Source organism: Podarcis vaucheri (assembly GCF_965113315.1).
Source record: "Podarcis vaucheri genome assembly, chromosome: 17".
NCBI lineage: Eukaryota > Metazoa > Chordata > Lepidosauria > Squamata > Lacertidae > Podarcis > Podarcis vaucheri.
The window spans coordinates 5,368,076-5,384,393 of NC_138755.1; the positions used below are offsets into that span (position 1 = coordinate 5,368,076).

Consider the following 16,318-nt stretch of genomic DNA (forward strand, 5'->3'; position numbering starts at 1 on the left):
AGGTGGTGTCACAACACAGAGTGTACCGCAGTGCTGTGGAACCTGCTTAAACCTGGACAGCCGGTCACACCAAAGCTGCCACACCAATTCCAGGAGTGACTGCCATGTCTCTGACTCCTGCTGTCATCCGTGGGTAATGAACAGATTACGCTAGTAGGATTGCAAGAAGTTTTGTAAGGATGACTATTTGAAATATTGCAAGAAAGACTATGAGGAGAATTAGTAGTTAATGATACTTAAGAGTAACAGAGAAATTAAGAAATGCAGAATAAGTGATAAAGAACGGAAAATCATCAGAGGTGTTGATGGAAGTCTAAAATACAGTCATACCTCAGGTTAAAGTCGCTTCGGGTTAAATCTTTTCAGGTTGTGTCCTGCGGCGACCCAGAAGTAACGGAACAGGTTACTTCTGGGTTTTGCCGCTCATGCATGTGCAGATGCTCAGAATGATGTCACGTGCATGCGCAGACACGGCAAATTGCGACCTGCGCACGCACAGACACGGGTTGTGTTCTGCTCATGATGCGACCAGGGCTCCAGAATGGATCCCGTTCACATCCAGAGGTACCACTGTATTGTATAAGATAAGAAGTTATGTTATATGATTGTTGGAAATGATATGTTAAAAAAAACTAATAAAAATGTATATATAAACCTGGACAGCCGGCTGACTATCAAAGCAAGAGATAATAATAAAGCACAATGGAGAAATGTATTATCCTTTTTTTTACAAAAAAGGCCAAAAGTGACGCTTATCTGGAAGCCTCCCTGACCTTGCAGCCGGAGGAGAACGCCATACCTCGAAGGGTGTTGGTCAGCAGTCGACTTGTGCGGAGTGGCAGCACATGGACGTAGCTGATGCCGGTGCGCTCGGAGATGCTCACCTCCACGCTGAGGTTCCTTACCACCTGATGGGGCCGGATGCTGATGGCATGCTGGTACTTGCCCAAATGCCGCTGCAGCAGCTCTTCGTAAGTCAGCTCAAAGGCCACCTTGCCCCCTGCCTCCACGCTGGCTGACACCCTGAATTTTTCCGTTTCTCGGTCCCTGGGAAACGTCACTCAATAGCAGGTTATCGGAGACGATGTTTGCTCTTTGAGAACCCACTTGGCAGGACCCCTGCACTTGGGGCAAGCCTGCTCATTATCGATCTCGACTGGTTGGGTGAATAATTCCGCACAAGCACAGAGTATGCTGCAACTGGGCATGCTTTCAAAAGTCTTCCTGGAGGGGGTTGAGTGGTGGATGTCATTGACTACCTTGCATGCTTCCAAACAGATTCTGAGCCTGGACCAGCCAGCCAGCCAGCCAGCCAGCTCAGCCCTCTCCCATGACTGTCCCATTCTTCCTTCCACCAGGTTTTCTATTCCCATTCCCCCAAAAGTCAGCCACCATTTTGTGGACACTGAGCATGCTCTGTCCTCCTGTGGTCCTTAAGATTCCCCCCCCCCCAGTATTTTTTTTTGTACTTTGGCAAACCTTGAGGTTTCCCCAGACCTAGATATTTAATTAATATACTCATTTTTATCTACTTTAGGTACACTTTATATGCATTTCTGTATGCTTTATTTGCTTGGAGAATCGCAAGGCAAAATTGAGAGAAGGGAGGATTTTGGATTGTGGCTGCGTTTCAGTTTGTGCATTGCTTCGGAAGGTTTGAATCAGGAAAACAGAATCAAATATCTCCCCCACCCCAAGTTCCAGTCCTTATGCAGTCAGAACAGCTCCATCCAGACTTGCGAGGAGGCGGCAGAATCCAAAGGTTTGCAAAAGGACAAAGATTCATTCTTCGAGGGGGGGGGAGCACTTGGGTGGAGCCTCCCCAAACAGCCGAATGGAGCATGCTCAGTGGGAATGGAACGCTGGTGGTGAGCAGGGAATGGACTGGGCTATCTGAGAAGAGGGCTTAGCTATACAGAAGCGCTTCACGCTGCAACATTTTGTTGCAGGTTGCACTGATTGGTCTCTGTTGTTTCAGAGCAGGGTTGTGAGGTAACGCTTCTCACATGTGAGATTTGAGCTGTGGGCACATGAAATGCCCCTAGCTATCCCTGGGGGAGGGCAAAGGTCGAATGGCGGGAGGGTCCTAGGGAGGGTCTCTTACTTGGTGCCAACATGAGCTGCTGTCTTCCCCTGTCTACGGGCTTCATCATACATCTTCTTTGCCTGGTGCTTCTCCTTCACCTCAGCCACATAGATTTTCTCATTAATGGTCCTGGTAGGGACAGAAAAAAAGTCACCCATGACTCCTTGTAGACTCTGCTTATACCATGAGTGCAGATGAGATCAAAAGAAACGACAAAAAGTGACTTGTTTTAAATATAGATCTGTGAACAGGTAAAGGGAACTGAGAATAACAGCTGTAAGAATTGTACTGCACTGCACCCTCTTTACAAAACAGGATGTGGAAAATAATACTACTAGCTTCCTACCCTGGTAGCTCTAGTTTCCCAAAAATCTTCCTGAGCTGGGGAGAGAGAGAGGGGCACTCATTTGTGCCAGGGCTCACCAGATCACAACTCTGGCATCTGTTTTCAATGCCAGAGATCAACCCTGAAATATATAGTTGGTTGAGTGTGGGAGAGATGAGATTGACAGCAAGCTTCAAAGGTCTGTGATTGGCTTTATTCAATAGGAAATCGCAAAGAAACCCCAGTGTACTGGAAGAACGAGGGCTGTGGCAACATTTTTACACTCTGGAGTAATCAGAGATAAAGGAGCTCCCAGGGAATGATCCCATCAAACACTAGGATGGAGTTGGCAGTACAGTAGTGAACTTACCTTTCCCCACCCCAATTAAACTTCTGGAAGTTTATATGAAGACTCTGCTGAGTACACACATGAGGGATGAGAGACCTGTGGCTTGGCGTGCGCTGTTGCACTTTCACTCCCATTGCTGACCATAGTATCTGTGGGCTGGAGCTGATGGAAGCCCAAGAACTTAAGGCGAGCCTCCTGGAGCAGACCATCTATTATTAATTTCTTTAGCAACATGTATATTTTATTTTAAGGACGTGGGTGGCGCTGTGGGTGAAACTACAGAGCCTAGGGCTTGCCGATCAGAAGGTTGGCAGTTCGAATCCCCGCAATGGGGTGAGCTCCTGTTGCTTGGTCCCTGCTCCTGCCAACCTAGCAGTTCGAAAGCACACCAGTGCAAGTAGATAAATAGGTATTGCTTCGGTGGGAAGGTAAACGGCATTTCCGTGCGCTGCTCTGGTTCGCCAGAAGTGGCTTAGTCATGCTGGCCACATGACCCGGAAGCTGTACGCCGGCTCCCTCGGCCAATAAAGCGAGATGAGCGCCGCAACCCCAGAGTCGGTCACAACTGGACCTAATGGTCAGGGGTCCCTTTACCTTTACCTATATTTTATAATCATAAGGAAGTTCTTATGCACCTCCTTCAACTTTCAGATTGCGCTGGTTGGTATACAAGAATGAAATGTTTTCTTGGTAGCAACCTGAAACATTTTATATAGTTCTGCTGCAAGTACACAATTTTTAATAAGGCCTTGAATCCCATAGTACATGCAATTTGTTTTCGTACCAAACGCTATTTCAGATTAATCTGATAATAACTGTCTGTCAGACAGTTAAATGACATTAAGTATCTTGAACTTTCAAAAAGGTACCTTAACCCTGGGATCTAGATTCTGAATTTAAGAGGTGGAAAAAGATTGATGCAAATGTATTAATATTAAAAACCATTAGGAATACTTTGAGGGGGGGGGGGAATTAGCTGCCTCCTGGAGCAGACCTAGTCTAGCATCCTGTTCTCACAGATGTTGATGGGAAGGCCACAAGCAGAACGTGAGAGCAAGGCCCAATCCCCTCCTGTGGTTTCCAGCAAATGGTATTCAGAAACATGACTGTCTCCAGCCATGGGGATAGAGCAGAGCCATCATGGTGAGTAGCTATGGATATGGACACGGAGCAATGGATCCAAACTACAAGAAAGAAGATTCCACCTAAACATTAGGAAGAACTTCCTGACAGTAAGAGCTGTTTGACAGTGGAATTTGCTGCCAAGGAGTCTCCTTCTTTGGAGGTCTTTAAGCAGAGGCTTGACAACCATATGTCAGGAGTGCTCTGATGGTGTTTCCTGCTTGGCAGGGGGTTGGACTCGATGGCCCTTGTGGTCTCTTCCAACTCTATGATTCTATGATATTTCCATCCTCCGTGAATTTATCTAATCCTCTTTTAATACCATCCAGGTTGGTGGCTATTGCTGTCTCATGTGGGAACGAATTCCCTACAGGACTGTCTGCCCTGGACCCTCCAACATTCTGTTTTGTTGGAAGCCCCTGAGAGAGGGAGGGAAACCTCTTTCTCCGCTTTCTCCATGCTAAGCCTGATCTCATGTCACTTCTTAGGGCTTCTCCACACTTCCGCTCATGCCATGGCTACTAAACACCTGACCCACACTTTCTAGGCACAGTCCATTCCCCCCCCCCCGCTCCTTTCCAAGGTGAAATATACTCGGAGTCGATAGTGGATTTCATGCTTTTTATTCAGCTCATAGTGGTGAGGAGGAATGGAAGTTCCCCCAGAATATCTGCTTTATATACATTATTTACACAATGGGCCCCACGTGATTGGCTAATTCTGGGATTCTCCTGTAGGCCAATTAGGTTCCGGAGTCACTTCCACCTGGAGCTGGATTGGGTGGCTCCTGTGGACCAATCAGACTGCTGCATTCTGAATCCTATTGTTCTAGGACCAATCAGACTGCTGCATTTTGGATCCTATTCAACTCAGTACATAACACAAGGGAAAACCTGGACAAATGGCAATGCGGGGGAAACCTGAATTGAGTGCTAAAGAGAGGTTTTCCCTGAGGGAAAGCAGTGGAACAAAATAAGCCCTTGCTCACTTTGTCTCCCAACTAAAAAGCCTCAAATTCTGCAGGCTTTCCTCCAGGGATTTGCTCCAGCCGCTTGATCATTTCAGCTGCCCCATTCTGAACACCTGAAGACTAAGGCTCTCTGCTCAACCACTCCTATTAGAGAAGAAACATTGCTTTATGTCAGGCATGTTCAACAGGTAGATAATGTTCTACTGGCAGATCACTGGATGTCAGTGGTAGATCACTGCTCCCCCAAGCTCAACAGCTTTGGCTCCCCTAAAAAAAGCTCAACATTTTAGCCCTGCAGCCCATTTAACGGTGCCTCCCTTCTCCCTAAAAAAGCTCAACAACTTTGACCTGAACCCCTAAAAAGGGGGTAGATCACTGCCAGTTTTTAACCCTCTGAGTAGATCACAGTCTCTTGGGAGTTGGGCCCCCCCTGCTTTATGTGAAGAGCTTAGGAACAGACATGCTGCTCCTGCCCCTGCTCAGGGTAAGAGGTATATCTTTAAAACAGCCTCCTGCCACCCAGCAAACCCATCCTCTGCAATTAAAAGACAACCTCATTTGCCATGGCAGGGAAGGAAAACAAACTTCCCGCAGCAGCTTGAACAAGCCTTGCCTGTGTTCCAGGGCCTGCGAGCAGGCGGGCCCGAGAGGAGGCACCGCCAGAATCAAGCCTCTGCCGCCAAGTTTTCTTTGGCTGCTGGGACAATCCTCAGCCTTATCCCCAAGGATGTTCCTGCCCACTCAAGGGAGATTCCTTCTCTGTGCTCCTTTGCGCGGGGCTTGAGGAGGTTTCATGAGGAAGTGGGAGGGGCTGGTGTGTGTCTGATGGGGAGCTAGGCAGAGAAAAATCTAGCTCTGGAGTTCTGGAACATCACTTGTCAGCTTTCCCAGGGCACAGGGTAGTATTTCCCACTTCTTGCGGCTCTGCAAGCAGTTCTGTTCTTTCTCAGACCAACCACTGTAAGATTTCCATTGGTTTGGCTTCCTCTGCCTTTAACAGCTGTTTGCTCTGCAGAGATGAGCAGGTGATAATGATTAGCTCCATGCTGCTAACAACTTCACCTAACTCCTGCAGATCAAACAGCTGTGAAAGACACAGGAACAGAGTTTTTTAAAAATGTTTGATTGGCAGCCCTGATGGTCAAGGGCTGCCCCCTCCAACCATATTCCATTACACTTATACTGAATGGGCCATCTAAACTTCTTATCTTCTTTCTCCTTCTCTTCTTCATGTTTGCTTTCCTCACCCAACTCTTTTTCTACCTGTTCTTATTCACACATTACTCTATGCCTCACCCTCAGCACATGTCCATAGCTGTCAATGTTTTCCTTTTTTTTAAGGGAAGTTCCCTTATTCCAAATAGGATTCCTCGCAAGAAAAGGGAAAAGTTGACAGCTATGCACATGTCTGCAGGGTTTTCTCCATTGCAGGATGTGCTGAGCAGGTCTGGAGGCCTAAGAAGAAGAAGAAGAAGAGTTTGGATTTGATATCCCGCCTTTCACTCCCCTCCAGGAGTCTCAAAGCGGCTAACATTCTCCTTTCCCTTCCTCCCCCACAACAAACACTCTGTGAGGTGAGTGGGGCTGAGAGACTTCACAGAAGTGTGACTGGCCCAAGGTCACCCAGCAGCTGCATGTGGAGGAGCGGAGACGCGAACCCGGTTTCCCAGATTACGTGACTACCGCTCTTAACCACTACACCATAGAGGCGCTTCCAGACTTACGCTACTTTGTGGGCAGGATTCAAGTATATTGGACTGGTCATGTTGTTCAGATGCCTGATTATTGTCTTCCAAAGCAACTACTCTATTCCCAACTGAAGTGTAATGCCAGTGACAACAAAAGAGGCTTAAAGATGCTCTCAAGACAAATCCTTAAAAATGCAGTATAAACACCGACAATTGGGAAACACTGGCCTGCAAGGGCTCTAATTGAAAGAAAGAGAGAAATGAGGAAGGTGCATTTGGCAAATCCTCACCGTGATCAACTCCCACCCGGTAACCTATGTCCCAACTGTGGAAGGATGTGTGGATCCAGAACTGGCCTCCACAGTCACTTACAGACACACTGTTAAGACCATATTCATGGAAGACAATTTTACTTGGCTATGAGTAATCGCCAAGGAAGAAGAATTGACTGTGGACCTGTAAGGTCTCCAGCAGAGCTCCTTTCCTTGAACCATTTAAATAAGGGTGGTCCAACTTGAGGCCCAAGGGCCACATGCAGCCCTCAATGCCCTTTCTGGTAGCCCTCAGCAACATCTGACACACACCCCAGCCCTTGTGCCACCTTCCCAAAGCTGGGTAAGAAGGTGCTGGGCTTTGGGAAGGAGGTGTGAGGGTTCTAACAGGGTTCTAGAGTCCTCATGCCTCCTTCCCAAAGCCTAGTTAGTGCCTGTTCAGCTTTGGGAAGGGGGTGGAAGGGCTCTAGGACCCTGCCAGAGCATTGCACATCCTTCCCAAAGCCCCTCTCCTTGCTTAGCTGGATTTAGGAAAGCAGCGTGAGATCTGGGGGAGGAGGGGGCTTCAAATTTTGGGCAGTGTGCAACCCATGGGTTGCGTGTCAAAGTGCTGCTGTGGCCCACTTGGTATGAAAAGTTGGAGCATCCTGTTTCAAATGGAACACCAGGGATTGAACCTGCGACCTTTTGCATGCAAAGTTTGTGCTCCACCACTGAGCTACATCCCTTTCAGTCCCATAAAATTATGGTTCTGTTATGGTGCCTTCCGCTAGCTCAGACTCACATGGTGAAGTTGGAGATGAAGGCCGAACTGGGCAGGTCCAGATCAAAGAAAGCTTCTTTTGCCTCTGCATGTGGGTTGCTCATGAAAGCCCACACCTGGGTGGAGGCATAGCGAGACACAATGGTTGAGCGCACCAAGAAACTGGAAATGATGAGCTAAAGAGAAAACCAAAAGGAGAGTCAGAATGAATATCAGCCATAAGGAGCCCCGGGGAAGTGTTACCTGCATCATTTGTGAGGTAGGTGGACTTGCAGAAAATAACCATGAGAACCCTCCAAGTAGGACCAAGTCCTCTTGCCACACCTGCTTTGTGTGGGGCGCCAGCTGCACAGAATAGAGCTGGATTGTGGGTGGAGAGGGGGGAAACAGCTCCAACTACAGCCTTTCAAAGCAAAATAAAATAAGATTTATTCATGCAGACATTAATATCTGTATCATTTGATCACTGACTGATTAAGTTCACAAAATATCAGCATTTGCAGGTAGCCCTTAATTATAAGCCGTTCCTTCTTCTAAAATTTTAATGTAAAGTCAGGCATGTCCAAAGTCTGTTTCAGGGGGCCTAATCCGGCCTGCCGGTCAGTTTATCCAGCCCCTGTGGCAGTTTATTTCCTAGGGTAAAATCCTAAAACAGGAGTCATCAAACTTTTTCAGCAGGGGGCCGGTCCACTGTCCCTCAGACCTCGTGGGGGACTGGACTATATTTTGAAAAAAATTATGAACAAATTCCTATGCCCCATAAATAACCCAGAGATGCAATTTAAATAAAAGGACACATTCTACTCATGTAAAAACATGCTGATTCCCGGACCGTCTGTGGGCTGGATTTAGAAGGTGATTGGGCCGGATTGGGCCCCGGGGCCTTAATTTGCCTACCTATGTCCTTAAAAAACCTCAACAACTTCAATCCTAAAAAAGACCAACAACTTTGGTTGGCCCTTTGGGCAGCCCTCACGGCCCTTCACTTCATCAAATCTGGCCCTCTTTGAAAAAAGTTTGGATACCACTGTGGTAAGTGGTTGATTCCAGACAAAACAGGTTGTGTTGTGTTCCCCCTTTCTTAGCTATTTTGCATCCCCAAGGGACACTCAGTTACGCAGATAAAATTATGGCTTGTATCCAACAGAGCTGTCTCGGCAATGCCAGGACTTCTGCCTATGCAATGAGATGTCCACTCTCTCCCCCTGTGTACATGCCCCCCTAGTGCCCCTCAATCTTCTCAAAAAGAGAAAACTCAGAAGAGATTTGGGGAGGTGCACAGGGAAGGGAGAGGGACGACTTCATTGGATCCAATCCAATAATAATAATAATAATAATAATAATAATAATAATAATAATAATAATAATAATTTATTTATACCCCGCCCATCTGGCTGGGCCTCCCCAGCCACTCTGGGCGGCTTCCAAAAGAATATTAAAATACTATAATACATCAAACATTAAAAGCTTCCCGAAACAGGGCTGCCTTCAGATGTCTTCTAAAAGCCTGGTAGTTGTTGTTCTCTTTGACATCTGGTGGGAGGGCATTCCACAGGGAAGGCGCCACCACCAAGAAGGCCCTCTGCCTGGTTCCTTGTAACTTGGCTTATCGCAGTGAGGGAACCGCCAGAAGGCCCTCGGTGCTGGACCTCAGTGTCTGGGTAGAACGATGGGGGTGGAGACGCTCCTTCAGGTATACTGGGCCAAAGCCGTTTAGGGCTTTAAAGGTCAACACCAGCACTTTGAATTGTGCTCGGAAATGTACTGGGAGCCAATGCAGGTCTTTCAAGACCGGTGTTATGTGGTCTCTGCGGCCGCTCCCAGTCACCAGTCTAGCTGCCGCGTTCTGGATTAGTTGTAGTTTCCGGGTCACCTTCAAAGGTAGCCCCACGTAGAGTGCATTGCAGTAATCCAAGCGGGAGATAACCAGAGCATGCACCACTCTGGTGAGGCAGTCCGCGGGCAAATAGGGTCTCAGCCTGTGTACCAGATGGAGCTGGTAAACAGCTGCCCTGGATACAGATTTGACCTGCACCTCCATGGACAGCTGTGAGTCCAAAATGACTCCCAGGCTGCACACCTGGTCCTTCAGGGGCACAGTTACCCCATTCAGGACCAGGGAATCCTCCACACCTGCCCGCCTCCTGTCCCCCAAAAACAGTACTTCTGTCTTGTCAGGATTCAACCCTAGAATATACCTATGGGTATATTCTACATGGCCCAAATATATATGGCAAATTAATTTTTTTAATGCATGGTCATTTGAGGCCCGTACAGATATGTGTTTGTTTCCCCTAAACAGAAACCTTGCTGGATTCCATCCTGTCAGTCAGTCAGTCTACAACCACTCAAGATGCTAGCTTCCATTTATTTATTTTATTTCTTTGTTACATTTATATAGCACCTTTTCTCAAGGTGCTGTATGTGGTTCTCTCCCTCCCCATTCCATCCCCACAACAACCCTGTGAGGTAGGTTAGGCAAAGAGATGGTGACTGGTCCAAGGTCTCCCAGTGAGCTTCATGGATGAGTGGGGATTCAAACCCTGGTCTCCCAGGTCATAGGCCAACACTCCAATCCTAGGTGCCGAAATCCCAAGGGAGCAGAAAAGACTATTTATGTATGCAACTACGGCTGCACAGATGTTATTGGTCCAGAGATGGAAAGAAGATAAAGTTTCTACCAGAGAAGAATGGCAGATTAAGTTGATGGATTATGCTGAATTGGCAAAAGTGACCGGAAGAACCAGAAATCAGGAAGACCCAAATTTTAATAAGGAATGGGGGAAATTTATAATTTATCTTAAAAACCATTGTAAACAATTAAAACTGTTAGTAGGATTAGAATAACACTTGTAGATTAATGGTGAATTTTGGACATAATGGAGATGTAAAAGATTTGGATTATCATATAAGATGCAGGAGGAAATGATTAACAATAGGACCCACAAAGAGAGGTTCTTTGGAATCTTGTTTTTATGTTATATACAGTGGTACCTCGGGTTAAGAACTTAATTTGTTCTGGAGGTCCGTTCTTAACCTAAAACTGTTCTTAACCTGAGGTACCACTTTAGCTCGAGGTATTATTTCTGGGTTAGCGGAGTCTGTAACCTGAAGCGTCTGTAACCAGAGGTACCACTGTATTGGATATGTGATTGTAAAACTTTGATCTGAAAACTGAATAAACAAACAAACAAGCAAACAAATAATTTTGTGGTGCAGTTCGTCAACCAAATAATGCTTTTTCATTTGTCCTGCCACTTTCCCCAGGAAAGCCCATTGTTTGAATCAGAACTAATGTCAATCCACAGAAAAAACAATTGGCATTTGTTCCAATTCAGCAGTAAGCCGTGGGTTTTCCCAGGGGAAAGTGGCAGGACAAGCGGAAGTGTGGACAAGCCCTTAGTTGAACACTACCATAAGTTTCTAACATTTGTAGAACTTGAGATACAAGGCTCAATGAACAGAAGCTTTTCTTCTCTCTATGTATTGATGAGAAACTTCCCTTCTCCCCACTTCGTGTGCTTTACTTTGCCTGCCCCCCACCCTGGGAAGAAAATCCTGTGGGTACCATTGCAGGTAACTGTTTGTTTTAAATTTGGGGTTTGTTTAAAATTTCAGAATGGCGTCCCCCAGCCGCAGACAAAGCAACGCAACCTTATTCTAGCACCTCTTTCTGCTACCATTGCATAACAAACCTTGCAGTGACATGACTGTGGTAAAAAAAAAAAGGATGGTTGATCAGTAATAAATTAACTGGTAATCCAACATGATCACCTACCTCTGTTTTGGGGGTCTTCACTTGGCGTGCAGACCTCTGTGGAAGAAAACAAAAAGAGTTTGTTCTTTCAAAAGGAAAAGTGAATGTGCTGGATCAAACTAAATTACAAGCAACTGCATGGGATTGCTATCCCCAAACAATTTCCCAAAGCAAATCTGTTTACTTTGGTGTAATCAAGGGTCTTCCAAATACTGGAATGATTACGGAATTGAAATGTAGAAAAGAATGTGCTAGCTGTCACTGGATGAATGTGGTTAAAAGAGCTTGAGCTGGAAGCATCCTGATGTTCCAGGGACAGTTATGGATCCAGGGTGTGACTTTCTTTCTGCTTGCAGACTTTGCATGGACGTCTGATTGGCCACTGTGGAAAACAAAATGCTGGACTAGATAAGAGTTTGGTCAAATTCAGGGCAGTACTCTTAAGTTCCATATGTGCTTAGAAGAATTCCCAGACCGTGAGCTTCAGTCTTCAAGAAAGACCAGACCTCATTAACAACAGCAAAAAGTCACACCATTTCCTCCAGATTACAACCTGCCAAACCACAGAGTCAGTCTGTTTTACAGGAATATGTAGTTTCCTTTGAAAGCCTTGGTTATAAAATCTGTTTACAATGAAAATTTGTCTGGTTTCGGTCAACTGGACTGTGGCTGGGGATGTGGAGACACAGACATTTATTTCTGCCATGTTATAGTGAAAGAGAGTCATCTGCCCTTCTTCTATCAGGTACAGTTTTCAGCAGGCACTGTGCTGGACTGTGCGTACACCAGTTCTAGCCTGCTCTCAGCAGTCAATAATGGATGCCTGCTGTAATTCCCTTTTTTGCACAAATCTTGGAGCCCCTTGGCCTCTCATTGGAATCTACAAAACTTTAGGTACTAGGGGTGTGCCAAAACGACCAGTTTGTGTGTGTTTTGACTCACTGGCTAATTGACAATTTCCTTCATATTTCTTCATCCTGTCTTCTGTATATTCCTAATTCATCTTGCCAGGTGTCTTCAAAGAGTCCATAAAAGTTATATTCCTAAGCATCTGAAAGTCAGGCAAGCTTTGCCTTTACCTCAGGGAATCCACTGAACTGCCTGCTTCCTTTCAGGTCATGCCATCCCCACCACAGGTGACATTTCCAGTTCTACCAACTTTGTTTTGCATCGCTCAGCCAGCCATTTCTTTCCAAGCATGCAACTACTTTCCCCTTTGAAGATTGCAAGCTCAGGAAAAAGTGTTATGATCTGTGCCTACTTAAAACAAATAGCCGTTTATTCTGAGTGGAGATTCAGCTAGCATAGGCCTTGGGTTCCAGAATAAATCATGCATTTTCAAGAGTAAATATTTTGTTCTAATTTAAATTATTGTGACTCTTAATGGGACTCACACCCCATTTTAGCATCAACAATGTCTCCAGCTCACTTGCTCAGCCCACCTCCCCAAAGATCAAGGAAACAAAAGCTGACCACCTTGAAGGCAGGGCCTGTGGTTCTCCTGGGCTCAGGTTTGGCTCACCATCTCCAATTAAAAGACAACTGTTGAAGTGCCAAGAGTGGAGGAATGGCAGATGAAGATGATGGACTTTTCGGAGCTAGCCGACCTGACCGGTAGAGTCTGCGACCAGAAGGAGGAGGAATACCAGGAGGAATGGATGAAATTCAAAGACTATTTAGTTAAATATGCTAAGATAATTTAAATAGAAATACTTGCAAATACCAGATAGGTTTAGGATTTAAATATGTGATGTTATAGAACAATATGTTTAAAGTTAAAATGAAAAGAAAGAAAGACGTTAATTGATTAAGTAAATTTTATGAGAAATTTGTTTTGGAAAACTGTTACAATGATATACATTGGAATTCAGCCAGGGGGATTCAAGGAAGTCACATAACAATGTTATTAAGAGTGGAATAATTACAGTTAGGATTTATGTTTGTTTGTTTGTTTATAAATTTTGGAAAATCAAAAAATAATAATTGGGGGGGGGAATAAAAATAAAAGACAGCTGTTAAGTTGTGGGTGAACATATCAGACAACACAGCGATTCTTCAGACAGCTTTTGTTTATTCACAGGCCAGAACAGAACTGAGCTGAAGATTCCACCTAAACATTAGGAAGAACTTCCTGACAGTAAGAGCTGTTTGACAGTGGAATTTGCTGCCAAGGAGTGTGGTGGAGTCTCCTTTTTTGGAGGTCTTTAAGCAGAGGCTTGACAACCATATGTCAGGAGTGCTCTGATGGTGTTTCCTGCTTGGCAGGGGGTTGGACTTGATGGCCCTTGTGCTCTCTTCCAACTCTATGATTCTATGGTTCAGCCAACCTGCTTATATAGAACTCAGCTACAACACAACAGTAACAACTTTCTGTAACTATCCAATCACTGAATGTCACTTTCAATTCCTTATTTGCATATGTGGACCTGAGTGAAAACTATCTACAGTATCCCCCTGCTGGCCCAGGGTGAGAACCTCAGTACATAACAACAAGCATGTCGCGCAGTTGGATAAAAGCTCAGCCAGGGGCCTTGAAGAGCTGGTGCTGAGAGTAGCTAAGATTGTAAGCCTGAAGGTAGGGACTGCTTTTCTCTTTGTTGACCTGTACGTAGTTCTGGGAATGTTTTCAGCTGAAAAGTGGGGCACAAATGCTTAAAATAACTTATCGATAGTCAATGTATTTTGACTACATAAACCATAAGCCATAATCCAGCATGACGAGCAAACCCTCCAAGTATCTTGATTTTCCAGGGACAGTCCGGGAATTACAAAAGCCATCCTGGCTTCTGATTTGATCCTGGAATGTCCCTTTCCCCCCTGCCAGTGCTGCCACCACCAAGCTCAGGGACGAGTAGGAGCCAGCACTTGTCTCAAGCGGTGGCAACCTCGCCATGGCCTCTCCATCGCTGCTGCTGCTGGCCACCTCCCTTGGGCAGCTTGTGACAGCTGCTGGAGAATGGGCAAAGAGGAGGAGGGGCTGCCACCACCGAGGCCCCAATCCCGCATGACATGCTGGCTAATGAGAGTGGAGGAAGAAGAAGAAGAAGAAGAAGAAGAAGAAGAAGAAGAAGAAGAAGAAGAAGAAGAAGAAGAGTAGTAGTAGTAGTAGTAGTAGTAGTAGTTTGGATTTGATATCCTGTTTTATCACTACCCTGCAAGAAGATAAAACCTATCCATTCTTAAGGAAATCAGCCTTGAGGGCTCACTGGAAGGACAGATCCTGAAGCTGAGGCTCCAATACTTTGGCCACCTCATGAGAAGAGAATACTCCCTGGAAAAGACCCTGATGTTGGGAAAGATGGAGGGCACAAGGAGAAGGGGACGACAGAGGACGAGATGGTGGGACAGTGTTCTCGAAGCTACCAGCATGAGTTTGACCAAACTGCAGGAGGCAGTGGAAGACAGGAGGGCCTGGCGTGCTCTGGTCCAGGGGGTCATAAAGAGTCAGACACGACTAAACGACTAAACAACAACAAAGGAGTCTCAAAGCGGCTAACAATCTCCTTTCCCTTCCTCCCCCACAACAAACACTCTGTGAGGTGAGTGAGGCTGAGACTTCAGAGAAGTGTGACTAGCCCAAGGTCACCCAGCAGCTGCATGTGAAGGAGCAGGGAATCAAACCCGGTTCACCAGATTACGAGTCTACCACTCTTAACCACTACACCACACTGGCTCTCCACACTGGAAGGACATCAGGCAGGGATGAAACTCCTTAGTATTTTGATTTTTCATTTAGATACAAATCAAGGTTTTTTAAAAAAAAACATGGGGGGGTATCATAAAATAAATTGAGACTTCTTCATTAATCATAAATTATATTGACCTGATGTGTTTGTTTTCATGGGAACTTTATAGGTTGGTTATCTGTGTGGACATGCTGTCATCTGATTTTTTTAAAGATTCAGCCCTAGAGAAGATCTTCACAAGTTTCTTGTGCCAGAAATATTGTTTCCTGTTCCGTTTAGAACACAAAACCTTTTCCATATCTTCCTTGATTTTATGAAATAGGGTAAATCGCATCATTCTAGGGCAGCACTGCCAAATCTACATGGATCTGAAAATATATATATATAGTAATGTTTTATTTTTCAAACAGTTTCTCTGTAGTTAGAAAGAGCTGAGGTGAGAAGCATTAAAATTAACGTTTGAGGTCCAGTTAATTTAACCATGATTTTAAGAAGTAAAAAACAGTAGAAGATGTCAGATTAGAGGAGAAAACTTTCCCTAATTTGTTTCATTGCAGTCACTGCTTCACGTGGTAAAAAAATGTTCTAGGACACTAACCACTTTTTAATGCTTGTTCTCAAATCTTGCCATTCATGGATTGCACCTGCTGTGGCTTTTGGTCTATCAAAGTCTGGATGGAAATAAGTCGCAGCTGCCATGGACTGGATTTGGACCAAGATATCGCACGGATGGTGACTGCCTGGAATTATGTAGCAAATAGGGACTCTGATTCCTCTCAGCTACAACAACGAAGTCCAGTACTACCGGGCATGAGAAATACTTCAGACAGCACATAGCTTCCCCCTTCTACAGCTGGTCAGAGTTAATTAGTTAATTTCTTAGCCTGAATAAACTGAAAACTAATATTCCTGGGTGGGAGGAAGAGATGGAAAATCAAGGCATCTCTGTATTGATGTCAAGATGGTACCGTTTTTGGTCCCATTAGATAAGGAACACAAAATAGGTGAGGGAATACCAGACTCTGTTGGAAGAAGAGTATGCAAGATTTTGAGTCATTCAGAACTCTTCATCTAGCAGAATGGAAATAAGCTGTTACCCAGCTTTGCAGTCTGTCTGTAGAGAAAAAGAGAGAGTAGACTCTTTATTCTGCCCAATAAGGAGTTCTGTGTAACCCTAACGTTTGCATCCTACTTCACCTACTACTTCCAACACAGATACACCCACTTGTCTATTCTGCATTGCACAATCCTAGACAATTTGATCCGAAAAGAGAACACTTCACTAGTGTTTCCTCCCCTC

The 16,318-nt window shown here is 45.3% G+C and overlaps 1 protein-coding gene across 1 annotated transcript in view; it reads right to left on the reverse strand.

Annotated features, from left to right (window-relative positions):
* Positions 1-16,318, reverse strand: part of ITIH6 (inter-alpha-trypsin inhibitor heavy chain family member 6) — a 32,791-nt gene that overhangs the window by 15,737 nt on the left and 736 nt on the right. The window contains exons 2-5 of the mRNA XM_082205381.1: positions 11,354-11,389; positions 7,597-7,751; positions 2,105-2,215; positions 800-1,047 (exon numbers count right to left, since the gene is read on the reverse strand). Of these exons, the coding sequence (XP_082061507.1) occupies positions 800-1,047; positions 2,105-2,215; positions 7,597-7,751; positions 11,354-11,389 (550 nt within the window). The remainder of the gene's footprint in view (positions 1-799; positions 1,048-2,104; positions 2,216-7,596; positions 7,752-11,353; positions 11,390-16,318) is intronic.